The sequence below is a fragment of the Perognathus longimembris genome, chromosome 2, assembly GCF_023159225.1.
Source record: "Perognathus longimembris pacificus isolate PPM17 chromosome 2, ASM2315922v1, whole genome shotgun sequence".
Taxonomy (NCBI): Eukaryota; Metazoa; Chordata; class Mammalia; order Rodentia; family Heteromyidae; genus Perognathus; species Perognathus longimembris.
This window is the reverse complement of record NC_063162.1, coordinates 140,064,094-140,081,933: the sequence shown is the minus strand read 5'-3', so window position 1 is coordinate 140,081,933 and position 17,840 is coordinate 140,064,094. Positions and strand designations below refer to the sequence as shown.

Genomic DNA, 17,840 nt, shown 5'->3' with positions numbered 1-17,840 from the left:
GTGGGTTGGTAAAATTAAGAGATAATCATATATGGCCTTTTTCATTTTGTAATGTTTTTGGTGCTGCTAATACTGGGGCTTGAATGCAGGGCTTGGGTATTGTCCTTTAGCTTCTATGCTCAAGGCTAGCTAGCACTCTACCACTTGGCACTTTACGTCTAAGAAAGAACAGATACAATATTAGCACTGGCCTTCCTTTCCACGTTCTGGGAACAAGAGAAGCTGTGACGTGATGAAAGAAGGGGCTGAATGTCTGTGTCCCTCTAAAATTCAGGTGTTGTAGTCTAATCCCCAATGTACTGATATTAAGAGGTAGGACTTGGGGTGGGGGGAGAAGGGGCGAAGGAAATGTGGGAGAAAAGTGAGGGAGGGGGTAACAAGTTTGACAAGAAATGTACTCACTACCTTGCCTGTATAACTGTAACCCCTCTGTACATCACCCTGACAGTAAAATTAAATAAAGAAAAGAGTAGGATGTTTGGGAGGATATTAGGTCACGAGGGTGGGGATGGGATTAGCACCCTAGAGGCCTGAGAGGCCGCTAGCCTCATTCTTCCCTCATCCGCCATGTGAGAACACTGTAAGTAATACATTTCTGTTCTTCATGAACTACCCAGTCGAAGGCATTTTGTTATAGCAACCGGAACATATTAGCATAGAAGGAGAGCCGGTGAAGCAAAGGAAGGCTTTGAATAATCAACTACATCAACTGCATCAGAGGCTAAAATAAGGATTCTATTATATTAATAGGAACGGAATGAATACTTAAAGTAGTATTGTGTGTGGTGGTTTCTTAAAAAAGTATTCTATATGATAGTTTTCTAGGGAAGAAATACCTTGAGAGATGAACCCTTAGGAGTGAAACACTTGAACGGTTTCTTGTCATCTGACAAGCCATCTTCTGGCATCTTCTGACGTTTCTCGGCAGCTTCTGCCCTTCTCCTTTCAATCTCTTCCTTTAGCCTCCTTTTCTCTTCCTAAAAGAAAAGAACAAGTAACAAGGTCATCTCCTTGCTTGAAGAGCAAGGGAGGAAGGTTGTGGGAGACAGAGTAACACGGCCTAGAGGGAGGGCTCTGGACATCACCGGGGGCTCAAGGGTGATCTGAAAAGGTTAAGCTTGGGCGCTGGAGTCCAGTTGCTTGGCTTTGCATTCTGGAACAACCGTTTTCCAATTGTGTGACCTTGGTCATGCTATTGATCCCCGAGATGTCTCTGTTTCTTTATGTGTGAGATAGAAGTAATCACAGTGCCGACTTAAGAGGTCTTTCTATGGGAATTGCCTGGACTAAGGCTCAGTATGATGGCCCCCTTCAAGGTCGTGGTCACCAGCTGCAAGTCATTTAGCACTGACTGGTCCTCCTATTCTGAATATAGATGATGACTATGAAACCCCTCTATGTACTTCTGAAGAGAGTCATGGAGACAAATGAGATCACTTGGCAGAAAGTTACACAAATCGATGCTACCTATATTTTCCAAATGGTTCAAGAAACAATTTTCTGGTTGTTGCTGCCCCCACCTGAGTTTGATACATGCTTTTGAACAGTTTGACAAACCAGAAAAGGTATAGGTATTGTGGGTCTGTGGTGAAGCTACAGCTGTTCACATCTGGAAGGTCTCTGGACCTTCATTCCTGACCTAGCACATTGTGCTTTATCTTCTATCAGGCAGAGTTCAGAGCTCCTGACCAAGTTGCCTATCCTCTGTGACTCAGTCTCTGAGATTTGTGCATGTTTGCTGTGAAATCACCATCACTGAGGGTTCTCAAACAAAGACGGATGTTCAGTAGTTAAAGGAAGATGTGGCAAGAATTTCTGTGTCTGGTAGAAGATTAGAACTAACAGTCTTCTAGGTACAATACAGTTATAAGGGCTCCTACTTCCCGGATGAAGTTATGATAGCTACTGTTCTAGGAGTACTACAGTGTGAACATGATGATTCTATTTCATCATCAGGAAAACCTCTCAAAGTAAGTATCTCCCAGATAAGGAAAATACAATCAATCATTTAGCATCTCTTCCAAGGTCCTGGCATGTAAGTGGCAGGGTTAAGATATAAGCTGAAGTCAGGTGCTAGTGGCTCAGGCCAGTAATCCTAGCTACTTAAGAGACTGAGATCTGAGGATTTCTGTTCAAAGCTAGTCCAGGCAGAAAAGTCCATGAGATCTCACCTCCAATTAACCCCCCCCCCCAAAAAAAAAGCCAGAAGTGGTTTTGTGGCTCAAGTGTTACAGTGCTAACCTTGAACAAAAAAAGTTCAGGGACAATGCCCAGGTCCTGAGTTCAAGCCCCAGGATTGGCGCGCGCGCGCCCACACACACACACACACACACACACACACACACACACACACACACACACACTAAGCTGAGGTATGTCTGTTTATACAATTCTTACCTGTGCAATAAATTTCCAACTATAGGTCCTTGGCTCATTGAAATATAAAACTGGAAGAACATAATTTTGGGGGAAATGTGTACAGGATCAATGTCAGAAAGTCACTGAGAAAACCTTTTATTTATTTATTTATTGTATATTTAGAAGGATGGGAGAAAGTTCTAGGCTCACGAATTGGAAAAACAGGGTCCCAATACTTACTCTATGACTTATCAGTCCAGAATCTCCAAAAGTCACTCAAGCTAGCTGATTCCTGCTTTTCCCTCGTAAAATGAGAGTATATTCCAGAATTAAAGGAAAGAATGTGCTTTGTAAACTAGCAAGAGAAGTAGTAGCTAGCTAAGCAGTTTTTCAATGCTGAGCCTGAGTTTTTCTCCTTGTAATTTCATCTGTTGTTTTGAGTTCCATCGCAAAAAGATGGAACAAATTCATCTGTTCATGACAACGGGGCTCTGGCAGCATTTCAGGCAACTGTATCAGGTCCTGGGTGGACCGAAGTGAGCAAAACAGACACTTTCACTGCCTGCTTTTGTGTGTGTGTGTGCACATGCGTGTGTGTGTGTGTGTGTGTGTGTGTGTGTGTGCCAGTCTTAGGGCCTGGGGACTGCTCCTGAGCTTTTGTGCTCAAGGCTAGCGCTCTACCACTTGAGCTACAGCTCTACTTCTGGATTTTTGGTGGGTAACGGCAGGTGAGTGTCACATGAACTTTCCCACCGGGGCTGGCTTTGAACCTCGGTCTTCAGATATCAGGGTTCTGAGTTGCTGGGAACAGGTGTGAGCCACTGGTGCCTGCCTTCTGTTTGTACTTAAAAAAAAAAAAAGTGAAACATCTTCTCTACAACGATTTCTCCAACATCAGAAAACAGCTACCGTGAAACTTAGTTTTTGTCAGTGGTTTATTCAGGGTGCCATTGTTCTTTATGGAGAAGCAGTAGAGGGTGGGGTAACGGCTAAGGCAAATGGGATGTTAAGTCAATTACAAAAGCCCAGTTTTCCCTCCTGTAAAATGGAGGTGATAAGAAGTCATGCCAAAGTTCTTAGCAGGTGTGGATAAGTTGAACACCTGGCGTTTAGAGCCAGTACCCGCCATCTGAACTCGGGGCCTGGGTGCTGTCTCTTAGTTCTTTCAATCAAGGTTAGTGTTTACCCCTAGAGCCACAGCTCCACGTCCTGCGTTGTGGTGGGGAATTGGAGAGAAGAGTGTCACAGACTTCCCCCCCCCCCCCCCCCCCCCCGCCCCCAGGCTGGCTTCCAACCGTGATCCTCAGATCTCAGCCTCTTGGGTATAGGCCTAGGATGATGGGTGTGAGCCACAAGTGTCCGTCTAGGTTTATGTTGCTTAAAACAAAAACAATGCATTTAAAGAGCCATGCCAGAGGGGCGGTGCCATGATGCACCAGGGCCGGAGGGACCCACGCGTGGGTGCTGCAGCCCCCCCTTACCTCTTCCCTGGCTTTGCGATCGGCCTCCTCCTGCTTCCTCCGCTGCTCTTCCTCCTCCAGCACCTTCCTCCTCTCCTCCCGCTTCTTCTTCAGCTCCTCCAGCTCCAGGGCGGCCTCTTGCTGCTTCTGTTTCAGCTTTTCAAACTCCTCGCTCTCCGTCTCGCCCCGGCGGCGCCGCAGCTCCTCCAGCCTCTTGCCGGCCTCCACTTGGGGGGCGCCTTCGGCTTCCTTGCTGTCGGCGGTGGCGCTGGCCCGGCCTCCCAGGCGTCCGGGGGGGCTGTGGAAGGCCAGGGAGGGAGAGAAAAGAGGACAAACCCGCTTGTGTCTGCTTGCATCCTCCCCCCCTCCACACCCCCAACATGGGACTGGAGCTGCCTGGAGTCACAAGACCCCGAGCCCCCCCTTTTCCTCCAGAGGGAACCACCCCTCCTCCCTCCATACATCTGAGTGTCTCAGCTGTATCATGCCCCAAAGATGCAGTCTTGGTGGGATGGGGCAACAGAACCTCCTCCAAGGGTACACACAGAACCACCAGCCCTGAGGAAGAGTTAGCAAGGCCCTATCTAACTGGCACGGGGACAGGTGACCCTAACCCTAGCTATGCTGCCCCAAAAATGTGAGTCCTACTAGTGTGAAAAATAATGAGTAAAAAAGAGCTGGGAGTGTGGCTCAGAAGGTAGAGTGGCTGTCTAGTGCATGCGAGGCTCAATTCCAAATAGGGATGGTGTTGAAATCATTGCACACCTATGTCCAGAGCAGCCTGATTTCTAAATAGCCCAAGAGGTGCAGGCAACCCAAGAGTGCACTGTAGTATGAATGGGTAAGGAAATAGGCAAGTCCATACGGCAGAAATATCCATCTTCAGAAGGAATGACGCGCGCTACCACACCGATGGACTCGAGCAGACAGCGATAAGGGGAAGAAGACAGTTGTAAATGACACACACGTGCGGTGGGATGCTACCGGAGTGAGGAGATACATAGAAACAGAAAATAGACTGAACGGTGCTGCCTGCGACTGGCTGGCATTTTCTAAGCTGCATGTCCAAAGTGCATTGTATGTAGCATTGTAAAAAGGGAATCCAAGGTGCTGGTGTGCACCCTACATTCTATCTCTTCGCCCGGTGGTTTCTTGGGATCTGAGTTCCTCTGTCCTAATGCACCCCTTTCATGTGGTCTGATGTACTCCCTCAGGCGGTGTGAAGTCACAGACCCTAAATGATCCTTCCCAATAACTTACTCACAGAGAAGTTTATATTTTATCCACCTTTTCTTTATCTATAACACCCAAAGTTAAACATTCTCATAAATGATGACCATGTGGCTGACGTTTCACATTTCAAGTGCATTTCGAAATAAAAGCCCGTAAGATTCGTAATGCTTTGATGTTTGTGCGAGAGGATAAATTTGGTTTTGAAAAATGAAAAGAAATAAACACAAAGGGAAATAGAAAGGGGCATGGAACACACTGCATATAGTAATAGGCTGTGTCTTGACATGGCTCAAGGGTGTGTGTGTGTGTGTGTGTGTGTGTGTGTGTGTGTGTATGCGTGTGATGATGTAAATGTCTTCCTTACTATCAGGCTGAGGTTATAAGATATAAAGGTATTATTTTAGGCTCTTGACAGTTAATATCTCCCCCCATTGCAACTTCTTTGAGTTCCACTAGGTGTCACTCTGTCTTTGAAAACATGATTAGGAATTAGCTAACTGGGTCCTAATACAGCTCCAGGGGAATAGTCTAACATCCTTAAATGGAGGCTTGTTTTGATTGGCATAGAGAGCTGGCAAGATTACATTTAAAAATATATTTATAATAACATTCATTCATACACATACTGTTTGCACATAAATGTGTCAATCTCAACTGTTCTATACACAGAAAATGTTGTGGGTAATCAGACAAAAAATTCATTATCTTAAAAACGAGAAGCAGCCAAGTGCTAATGGCTCATACCTGCAATCCTAGCTACTCAGGAGGCTGAGATCTGAGGACCACAGTTCAGAGCCAGCCAGGGGAGAAAAGCCTGAGAAACTCTTATCTTCCATCAACAAGCAAAAAGCTGGCAGTGGAGCTGTGACTCAAGTGGTGGAGTGCTAGTCTTGCGTGAAAAACATTAACAGACAAGCTACTACTGAGTTCGAGGGACACCGCGACTGAGTTCAAGCCTCAGCCATGGCACAAGGCAAAACCTGACAAAAATTAAAAACAGGGCTCTTAGGCAGATAAGCTGATCTGCGTATGGAAATGTCTTCCCTAAGCGGATTCTCTGAGTTTAAGTCACATTAAGAACACAGCTTGCTTTCAGGTAATCTCCATCTCATTTACTTGTTCCCAGGCCCTTCTAATTTTCCCCACTCTTATTTTACAAGTGCATGAGACAAAACTACATTTCTCTGTTTCTCTCAGCATCAATTTACAACTCAAATGAAATCTCACAGACACTGGGAGCTAAACAAAAATGAATATCTCATGGCATCTTGTTGGTGTTTTATTTGTTTTTGTGCAAAGATGGAAAAATTAGCATATGAGTCTCATTTAAGGGTTTTCAGCTCTACCTGTTGCTCTTGTGGGATCTTTTTTTCTCTCTGAATTACTCAGCTCTCTGACTTTCCAGACAATTGGCAAGGTAATGATTAATTTGGGCTTTGATTGAAGCTCCTGGGCAAGTTTGCTAATTGTTAACTAAACTTTTACTTCTAGTGGAGTTTCTCTTTAACATAGTTTCTCTGAACAAAAGTAAAAGTTGTCCCTTAAAAACCTTAATACTTTCAAGACATACACTAAATTATCAAGTAATAAAACCCTAATGATTTTAGGTACTATTCATTGAACATTTTTCATAAACCTGAGGCTAGTGTTGAGGTTTAAAAAAATTCAACTGCAGGAATGTAAGTAAACTTTGGATTCTCGTGCCTCAGTCAACTTGCTATAGATTTCCAAATTTCCATCCCAATAACATTTGTGTGTGTATGTGTGTGCGGCAGCGGAGGGGGATTGTGAACTCAGGCCCTTGTGTTCATTTAGCTTTTTTGCTCAAGGTTGGCACTCTACCACTTGAGCCATAGCTCTACTTCCAGAATTTTGCTGATTAATTGGAGATGAGTCTGTCTGGGGTAGCTTTGAACCTCAGTTCTCAGATCTCAGCTTCCTGAATAGCCAGGATTATAACTGTTGGCCATCAGTGCCCAACCTAATAACTCTTAATTTTCACACCTATTCTCTTGCCAATTCCACGTACTGTGTATAGATTTCACCTTGAGGCACGTTCTTAATTCTTTACTGTATCTTTCTTCTGTGTGCTTTACATTCATAAATATGGCTGGGTTTTTGTGCACATTTTCACGTAAAAAATTATTTGGGGCAACTGTATTTACCCCCTTTTAGCCTCTTAGATGGGCTGGACTGTCCATCCCTCTTTTGTGGCCTTTCTTGCTTCTGAATGCTACAAGACTTTACTCAAGAAGTATATGAAACTTCCACACAATTATCTGCTGGGGGACTTTCTTATGTGAAGCATTCAGAAAAAGAAGACCTTCAGACGAGGTTGCTACCGGAGCATGGCCCTTTAGAAGTCTACACTGCAGGGACCCCAATGTCCTGTGCAGCACCTATGATACTACAAGCAGAGACCTAACAGAGATGGAGACAGGATACTGGGGGCTGGAGACTCTGTGGGGATGGGGTGTGAAGAATCTTGTAGGACCTGGCCATGATAGGCTTCTGTACCTTGATTTCTGCTACGAAATGGGCGGGGGGAGGGCTCTCAGTATCCAACCATGTCTAGACGTGAGTATTTGCCTACATAGACGGCTATTGCCGAGAGTTGAATATCAACTGTCAAGAGTTTCAGTATGATCTGGAAGGGATTGTATAGCTTCAGCAGTTTTCCAAACTGAAATGGAGCAGTACTTCTAGGCCTTTTCCCTCCCACTTAGATCTGATTTCTACACAAATTAATATTCAGGCTCTCGGTGTCCCTATGGTAAAGAGATATGAGCTAATTCTACCCAATATTTCTCAGGTTTGGGGGCCATGGAATAACCTAAGTTTTCTTTATTTCTTATTTTCTTTTGGCAGTACTGGAGTTTGAATTCAGGGCCCAGTGCTTACTAGGGGGCTGCATTACCATTCAAGCCAAGCCCCCATCACTTTTTTTTTTTTTTTGGCTTTAGTTGTTTTTAAGATAGTGTCTCCTGATTTTGTGAATGGTCAACCTGGACAGTAATTATCCTACATACATCATTTTTGGGGTGGTGGTGGTGCTTAGATTACAGGTATATACCAGCATGCCTTGTCCTTCAGTCTGAGTTTTATGCAATATTCATTTATAACCTTTAGTAAATGAGTTCTTGAAAATGGTACTTAGAAGGGTCCCTTAAGAAGCTGGCCTGACCATGTGGAGAATGAACCAATGGTATTAACTACTCTTTCCACTTACTAGGCCACTTGCCACTTAAACCATGTCCTCAGCTCTTTTTTTGCTCTCGTTATTTTTGAAACAGAGTCTCACTGTTTGCCCAGGCCGGTCCAGACCACAGTCCTTTATTTTCCTACCTAGTGGGGATGACAGGTGTATGTCACCATACTCAGATTTTTATGTGGAGATGAGGCTAGGCAAGCTTCAAACTTGATTCTCTAACGCTTAGCCTCCCCAGTAGCTAGGATCACAAGCATGAACCATGGTGTCCATCTTGCATTCATATTTTTAACTAATCTGATTCCACATGAACATAAAGGATTAGTGAGCAAGAATATGATGTGCCTTTGCAAAACAAATTAAAATTAAGAAAAGGAAAAGCAGATTAAATTCAGACTGAGCAGTGATTGTTGGTTCTCTCTTGGTGGTTTGAGTAGTCTTAAGAGCCAGGAGCAGCTGGACCTACTGGCTGCGCATCTTAAGACAATGGCCTGTGAACTCACAGTGAAAGAATGTGGCCTGGCTAGCATATTTCTGTGTAGATGCACAGGATAGGGAGACTTATTTTGTTCCCTCACAGAAGAACACGGTCCTGGCTAATGAGGCATCGCTTCTTACCTGAAAGCATTCTCAGCATGTTTAAGTTTGTGGGTCAGGAGCTCTCCGTTCTGGGACTTCACTTCTGTAAATCCCTTCTTTCGATCCAAGAAGCTCTTCCCTTCCTCTTTGGGCTCCTTATCCTTCTTGATCTTCTCATCTTTGATCTAACCAATAGTGCACATCAGGAAGAAAGATAAACATTAAAAACCATATTAGTTTACAGTTGGTATTACTAAATAAGACCTCTCTGATTTTTGGTAGAAACTTCGAACAAACATCTGGAAAATGACAAAGAAAAGTCTTAGAGAGTAAACTACGGTCCTTTATCCCCTGAGCGAAGACCTTGACCCTAATTGGGAAGTTAAGATATCCTTGATAGCTCACTGGGGTTTTATTTTGGAGGGCAATAGGGTGTTCTTGTTAGGAACCATTACATCCTAAGCACTGAATGTAAGGGTGGTCTGCAGTTCCCATTGGGAAGAGCAATTTATTGGTGTGATTTTGATGGAAGAATAGCCCGGTAGTTTGAGATTTCCTTTTGGAGAAGGAACGAATTTTTGATAAGGACAAAATAATGTGATAAGGACAGAAAGAGCAAATCCGCCAGGTTAGCCAGCTCTTCTAAATCCATTCTGGGAACGATTACTTTTGTATTTTAGCCTCATGAGTAACTGAGTCCCCAGGATGGAACCTGTAATAACCTGCCTGTAGGGGGAGGACTTAAAAGACCTGTGGGCTGTATCTGCATTCATCTAACCCACTGAAGAGTCCAAGAGGGACAATTCCAGAGTTTACCTTGACTTTCACGGTCAGCAAAAATTTAGTCTTTGGAACATGGTCTTGGGATTGTTGAGGGAAGACAGGAAAAGAATACAGGAGGGCAGGTAGCATGAGTCTTTGATGGGTTTTGTGTTACAAATTACTTATGGCGAATGAGATAGATCATTTCAAAGTAAATTTAGCTTCTAGGGGGAACAGAGGAGTACAAATGGTCCCAACTATATCATCTCATCTTATCTTGAAAAAAAAGATGAACAATATAGGTAAAGTTTATTCTTTCTTTTTTTCTAGACAGTTACAAGGCACTAATGTCCTAGAGAAACTTATGGAATAAAGGTAAGCCCTATAACCTAGAGTTTCTGGTGCTTCATAGAGAATTCTTCTACTTGATTCCTCTCTGCTTTTCAACATCCTCTGAGTATTTACTTTTCTTTTCTTTTTTTTTTCTTTTTTGCCAGTCCTGAGGCTTGAACTCAAGGCCTAGGCACTGTCACTGAGACTCTTTGTGCTCAAAGCTAGTGCTCTACCCACTTGAACCACAGCTGTACTTCCAGATTTTTCTAAGTTTATTGAACTTATTCTAAGTTTATTATTATCTAGTTTATTGAAGATAAGCGTCTCATGGCCTTTTCTGCTCGGGTTGGCTTCAAACTGTGATCCTCAGCTCTCAGCCTCCTGAGTAGCTAGGATGACAGGTGTGAGTCTCTGGTGCCTGGCTTTGAACAATTACTTTCAAAGGAGATACACATGCACACACACACATACACACACATATCTCAAACTATTTTCAAAGGACACATATATATTTACTTTGTATATACTTACTTTTATTTACATATATATTTACTTTCAAAGGGTATATAAATACATATATATGTATATATATATATGTGAAGCAAACTACTTTCCTCCTCTCTTTACTGATGAACCCTTAAAAGTCTTTTGTCTTATTATCTTCTTCGGGTGCTATGTATTAATTACTACGCATGGATGATAAACTATGATATTACTCTAAGACTTTAATCTTAGGGCTACACCTATGTCTCCTGGCAACACTGAAAAGTACGGCTGGGAGATTTATCTACCAGGCAAGGGACTTGCATTTTGTTTCCAGTGCTATCCACAATCTAGCAGTGTTTCGGAGGCAAGCACTCTTGCCACTAGGCCATATTCCCAGCCCATCTAGCAGTGTTTCTAGATCAGGTCATCTAGCTTCTCTAGGATCTTGGTCATGTAAAATACAAGGCTGAACAAAGTAATCCCATCTTGATCCTGTCATTTTCCTTGGTGACGAGAAGCTGCAGCAGAGAGAAGGATGGTCAGAACCAGTATTACCAGCTGGCCCTTGCCTAACAATAAGTCAGTGTTCCCTGGACAAGCAGAAGGAGCCAGAATATATTCTGATTTTGACCTACTGTTATTGGATAGAGTCTCAGAAACCATGGACCATGGTTTATACCATAGATAAGAAATATCTGGGCATAGCAACTTAGAGGTGAGGAGTGTTTGTTTCAGGGCATCCCATGAAACAAACTGAGTCAAATGTGTGGTTTGCGGAATTCCTCTGAACATCATGTTCCACAAAGCATACATTTGACTCAGAAGAAGGGCTCTGGCAAATGTGATCATTTGGATAAAACTCTAGATGTTTTAGATATTCAGAGGGACAAAACATGGGCAACTGGGTGGTGGAAATTTATGTGGCATGCTCTTACTCTAGAGAGTCACCCAAAAGGTCCAGGGAAAACTCGGGCATATGGCTCACATATGAGAGCAGCAGTCAGGAGGCCAAGACATGAGCCTTATGATTTTGAGGCTAGCCTGAGCTACACAGAAAGTGCCTCACCAAACTACCACTCATCCATCCATCTATCATCCATCCATCCATATCCAACCAATCAACCAATAGAAGCAAATCTGGGATGCAAGTCATATAGTATATTGCTTTGCATGACACGATTCCAGAATGGAGACAACAGCTAAGTACAAGTTAGATTTAGCAGTCTTTTATTAGCTCCTGAACCTCTATACCCCTTTCTGGCTCCTTTTGCTAGCATATGGTGTCCTCTAGTCTGCTTGCTACTGAAAGCTTGGTCCAAAGAAAACACAGATCTCCTCAGGGAGCTAGATGCCACCAAGAGCCATAGAACCAGTTGTGCATTTAACCAGATTCCTGAGTGATTTGTGTGCACACTGATTGATGTCTGAGAGAGTAAGCCTAGATGACATGAGCGTCAGGTTCAGTATTATACAGACAACTCCGCTAGAAACAAGGGGAAAACCCACCCCAAACCAAGCTTTTCATGACTAAGGTGCAGAGAAAAAAGAAATTAAGTATAAATGTTGTGATCATCTGCACCCCACCCACTACCTGAAACACAGCTCAATTGTACTGAAGACGGGATTTTGTTTATTTGTTTGTGCTAGATGAGTCTGTAGGTCTTCTTTGTTTCCTAGTATATTTGACTCTTTTTAAACTGACTCATTAGAACGCTGGTTTTCCTACTTATTAGCAATTACACTTTCTCCCTCTTTTGGAGGGGCAGTGCACACATTAAAATTTTGATCCTGGGCTGGGGATATAGCCTAGTGGCAAGAGTGCCTGCCTCGGATACACGAGGCCCTAGGTTCGATTCCCCAGCACCACATATACAGAAAACGGCCAGAAGCGGCGCTGTGGCTCAAGTGGCAGAGTGCTAGCCTTGAGCGGGAAGAAGCCAGGGACAGTGCTCAGGCCCTGAGTCCAAGGCCCAGGACTGGCCAAAAAAAAAAAAAATTTTTTTTGATCCTGAACTACTATAAATTCTATTATAAACTTATTCTATTATAAACAAATTCTATTATCAAACTTAAGGTAAACATAACATGTAGCAAGCACTAGAAATTCTTAGTTCTTGAATGAATCTTATTTAAAATTTTAAGAAAATAGCGGGGTGCTGGTGGTTCCCCTCTGTAATCCTAGCTAGTCAGCAAGCTGAGAATTGAGGTTCATGCTTTGAAGCCAGCCCAGGCAGGAAAAATTCTGTGAATTTCTTATCTCTAATGAACTATCAAAAATCCTTAAATCAAAGGCGTGGCTTGAGTGGTAGAGTGCTAGCCTCGAGTAAAAAATCTCAGGGACAGTACTCAGGCCCTGAGTTTAAGCCCAGTACTGGTGCGTAATATACTACATGACTTGTATCCCAGATTTGCTCCTGTTGGTTGATTGGTTGGATAGATGGATGGATGGGTGGATGGATAGATGGATGGGTGGATGGATGGATGGATGAGTGGGTGGTTTGGTGAGGCACTTTCTGTGTAGCTCAGGCTAGCCTCAAACTCATAAGGCTCCTGTCTTGGCCTCTTGACTGCTGCTATCATATGTGAGCCATATCATCAAATTTCTACACACACACACACACACACACACACACACACACACACACACACACTTAAGAAAATAATCATCTGTCTAATCGGGTCATCTATGTTTTCAATGATAGAATTTCTGTTTTAAATTTTGAGTTTTCACAATAATGCCACTAGAGGTAGGGATATGTAACAAAAGTGCATTTGTGTCAGCATGCAATAGATTCACATCCCCTTATCAGTTTCATAGGTCATCCAGGTTATTTTACCTCTGATAGTTTACTCTTTATCACATTCAGGTTGTCTGAATTTAGGAGATGTAGTCACAACTTACACGGTTATTTGGGACCAGCTAAGCACGGTGGCTAGAACAGGACCAGGCTTTTGGAGGTGGCATTGTGATTATGTGGGAACACCACCATGATCTAGGGGCTGGAGCTTCTTTACTTACCCGCAGTCCAACACTCCGGCACCTGTGCCTGTGTGCGCCTCAGAAATGCAATGCAGAACATTTTGCCAACCTGTTTTCTTTTGAAAACCGAATTATCATCTTCAGTTCACCAAATTTTCTACTGAGATGTGGGGGGGGGGGGAGGAGGGGTAGTTTTCCTTTGAAAAGTTCAAGCATTAATCAAGGCCAGTTGGAAATATTTCATGACAGCGTTGCGAACAGAAGGGTTCAAGGAAATAAAATGAACTCTCAGAGGAGGAGGTAGCAAGAAAGATTAATGGGAACAGTGCTTTTCAAGCTTTTGACTACGATCCTCGGAAGGAAGGATAGTTAATAAGACAAAGAGCAATGAAAACTCCCTACAAGGCCCTTTATTCCATTTAATTCAAGGCTAGTGCTCCACCACTTGAGCCACAGCTCCACTTCTAGATTTTTTTTGTGTGGTTCATTGGAGATTAGAGTCTCATGGAATTTCTCATCTGGGCTGGCTTTGAATTACAACGTTCAGATCTCAGCCTCCTGAGTAGCTAGGATTACAGGCGTGAGCCACCAGCACCTTGTGTTTGGTTCATGAATTTTTTTTTTTTTTTTTTTTTTTTTGGCCAGTCCTGGGCCTTGGACTCAGGGCCTGAGCACTGTCCCTGGCTTCTTCCCGCTCAAGGCTAGCACTCTGCTACTTGAGCCACAGCGCCGCTTCTGGCCGTTTTCTGTATATGTGGTGCTGGGGAATCGAACCTAGGGCCTCGTGTATCCGAGGCAGGCACTCTTGCCACTAGGCTATATCCCCAGCCCTGGTTCATGAATTTTGTGACACTCTAAGCTCATCTCACTGTCCGATGGATCGTAAGTCATGGCTTGCAAAGCATGGGGTTAGAAGTTACAGTTCTGACAGTTGTCAGACTTGAGCTATTTTGGAACATTGTTCTGTGTGGGTTTATGATTTAGCGTATTCTCAGGTAGTATTTACCTCTTCTTTTTTGAGGGTAGGCTTGTCTTCCTGGGACTTTTGTCTTTGAGCTTGCCCTTTAGTTCCCTTTTCTTCTTCCTTTTCATGTTCAAGAATGGTGAAGGTCACTCATGTAAAAGAAGCCCTTTCCAGCTTGCGAGAGTGAGAGGGTGCTCAGACCACTCTGCAGGCAACGTGAGAGGCCATTACCTTGGCAGCCTCAGGACCACGCTTACTGGGTGTCAGTGATTCTAGCCAGCAATGTGGGGTGTTTTCTTTTCACACTCCCATTTTCCTCCTGTGCCTCCCGTGGTGCTCCCTGAAATCTCGTGTGACATGGTGTTGTTCCCTGAGTGTGTTTACAGCCTCAGGAACAGAAGCAGAGGTGAAAGAGAACACCAGCAGCATGCAGAACTTAGTGACAGACTTCATTCTGGAAAGGGTGAACATGCAAGTCAAGCGTCTTTTCTTTTTACAGGGGGAAGTGGTACAGGGTTGTAAATGCAGCCTTGCAGACAGCAAAAAGCTTTCGTAGTTTACAAATATCCTTTCTTTCCATTCCTTCTCCATTATTGCCATCCTTTTCCAGGCCTCATGAAATTGTGTTACCAAGATGGTGAAAAGAACAAACTGTATGGCCTTAATTACCCCTCCCTCCCCTCATTTTTAGTTACTATTACCCCAGATGAATGGCTTTCTGCAAGTCTGCTTTAAGCTCAGGTCTACATGATGCAAGCCAGGGTTTTTGAGGTTTTATTTGGAAGGTTTCAACTGGCTTTTTCCCTTCTGTTATTTCCAGTTAGTTTCAAGGGATTTGTTTCTGTGCCTGCACATGTGCTGGTATGGGGGCTTGAACTCAGGGCCTTGTGCTTGGCTTTTTTGCTTAAGGCTGGCACTCTACCACATGAGCCACACGTCCACTTTTTATTGGTTAACTGGACATAAGAATCTCTCAGACTTGTTGGCTCAGGCTGGCTTCAAACCAGGATCCTCAGATCTCAGCCTCCTGCATTATTCGGATAACAGGTGTGAGCTACCAGTACCCACCTTCTACTTTTTATATTTAGTACCCAACACCTGATTGATGGGTGTGGGGAGGTTGGAATTATAGGCCTCTTGCCTCATGTAGACCTGTGAATAGATGAGAGATGTCAGGAAGGAGAGGTTCAAGGTGTAGACCACCACATGCATCACTCATTTGGGCTCATTCATTTTTTTTTTTTCTTGTGTGGTCTTCATAGCAATCAAGCACAGAGCAATTCATTCCTCTCTGGTTGTCACAGTGAAATTTGGTTGGTTGTGTATTTAGAGATCATGATTGCTTTGTGCTTGCATATTACTATGGCCTGAAAAAAAAATGAATAGCTTGCCAAATGATCAAGCATGTGTGTCTATGTGTGTGTCTCCAATTTGCTGTGCATTACATTTCTAAAAATTCACAGGCATCACACACTGGCACAACGTGCTTACTGTACCTGTTTCATTAGGACAGCTGTCTGTTGTCTATCTTCTTGTACTTTCTTTTCATTTACCCTTTTCCCTTCTCTCTTCTCTTCCACCTTCTCCCCTTTTAGCTTTGTCTCTTCCATCTCTTTCTTTTTCTCCTCTAGCAGCTTTCTCTGTTTTTCCTCTTCTATCCTTGCCTTTTCCTCCTCTGCTGCCTTGGCTCTCTGTCTTTCCTCGGCTGCCCTCCTCTCTTCTTCCTCAATCCTCGCCCTCTCCTCTGCCTCCCGCCTTTCCCTTTCTTCTGCAGCTGCCTTTTCTTCTGCTTCAATTCTTGCCTGCTCCTCTGCTAGCATTCTGTCTTGTTCTGCTTTCATTCTTTCCCTTTCTTCTGCTTCTATGCTCAGCCGCTCAGCCTCAGCCCTCTCCCTTTCTTCCTCCTCCACCTTTGCATCGTGGGAAATCTCCTCTACTTGCCTCTCTTCCTCTATTTCCCTTTCTTCCTCTACTTTTGACTCCGCTGCACTGATTTGCCCATTTTTCAATGTCATGACCACTGTTCCTTCTTGGGTATCTGTTCTTTTCTCCTCTACCTGATTTTCTCCAATGTTCCCTGGCTTTGGCTTCTCTTCTCTCTCTTCCTCCTTCTTTTCTTTCTTTTTGTCTTCAGCATCCCTCTGATCATTCGTCTGGTAGGACTTCATAACTATTTCTGTTTCTTCTATCTCGTATCTTTCTTGGCGATTCTCTTTCTTTTCCTCTTTCTCAGCAGTGTCATTCTCTGCCATGTCGTTCTGCAGTCTCCTGCTTGGGAGGGACAGACTGGTGTCTGTTATTGTTGGGTCAAACTCCTTCTGGCGCTCCAGGGCTTCCTGAAGGCGTTTTTGGCGTCTTTCTTCTCTCCTAGCCAGGCGCTCCAGCAGTGCAGCCTCTTCATCCCCTTCCACCTGCGTGTGGGTGCTGGTTGGCTTGGTTTCCTCACCAGGGACACTATACAACAGAAGGAACAACACCAACGACAGCTGATTAATCAGTCACCTGCATTCACTGAGCCACCCATGTCGAGCGTAGATGCCAGGGGTACCAAGTTCATGTCGTTTCAGCACATGCCTCCCTGGTACTTAGCTGACGGCATATGCCGTCTGTGGCCTTGGTCTTTCTCTGGTCCCTGGCACTCTCTCAACATGCTGGAAGTGCTGTATTCATGTCTTTCCATCAAAGTTTCTGATCACCAGTGTGTAAGTATCTCGGTACCCCTTCCTTTTTGAGTTGGCTAACACTGAGATATACCTTCCATGCTCACTGTTGTTTTTATATTTTAGTTTTAGGGTGCGTGCGTATGTGTGTATGTGTATGTGTGTGTGTGTGTGTGTGTGTGTGTGTGTGTGTGTGTGTGTGTGTACTGGGACTTGAACTCAGGGTCTGTGCATTGTTCCTTAGCTTTTTTGCTCACTTGAGCCACAGCTCCATATTCAGCTTTTTGTTGGTTCATTGGAGATAAAAAAAATCATGTAGACTTTCTCACTTAGCTGACTTCAAACTACAATGCTCATCTCTCAGCCTCCTGAGTAGCTGTGATTACAGGTGTGAGCTCCAGGTGCTTAGTTGGACAGTTAAATTTCAAGCTTATAAAAAGAGAGAGAGAGAGGGAGAGAGAGAGAGAGAGAGAGAGAGAGAGAGAGAGAGAGAGAGAGAGAGAGAGAGAGAGAGAGAGAGAGAGAGAGAGAGAAAACTTTAGCAACACCAGCCAGGCCCTCTTGCAGGAGGCTGGACATGCTTTTCACTGGCAGGAAATGATGATGTGATTCTAGAACTGTGACCAGGGTTGGAAGCCTGCGTTTTACAATGTTTAGAAACTCCATCAGATTTCATGGTTCATACCAAACTTGGCCCTTCCATTGTTCATGTTCATTTAGTTTTAGAAAACCACATTTCATATTTCACAACAAACAATGGTAGAGCCTAGATGTTCAACTGCTTGGCTTTAGTTCTTGTTATAGGACACTGTCTCCA

The 17,840-nt window shown here is 43.8% G+C and overlaps 1 protein-coding gene across 4 annotated transcripts in view; it reads right to left on the bottom strand.

Moving 5' to 3' along the window:
* Nucleotides 1-17,840, bottom strand: part of Cald1 (caldesmon 1) — a 183,283-nt gene that overhangs the window by 17,151 nt on the left and 148,292 nt on the right. For 3 of the 4 annotated variants that reach the window (XM_048340260.1, XM_048340259.1, XM_048340261.1), the window contains 4 exons: nt 16,421-16,817; nt 8,878-9,023; nt 3,840-4,116; nt 837-977 (listed from right to left, as the gene is read on the bottom strand). In XM_048340260.1, the coding sequence (XP_048196217.1) occupies nt 837-977; nt 3,840-4,116; nt 8,878-9,023; nt 16,421-16,817 (961 nt within the window). Of the gene's footprint in view, nt 1-836; nt 978-3,839; nt 4,117-8,877; nt 9,024-14,405; nt 14,484-15,859; nt 16,818-17,840 lie in introns of all 4 variants that reach the window. The other variant, XM_048340258.1, reaches the window with a different exon arrangement.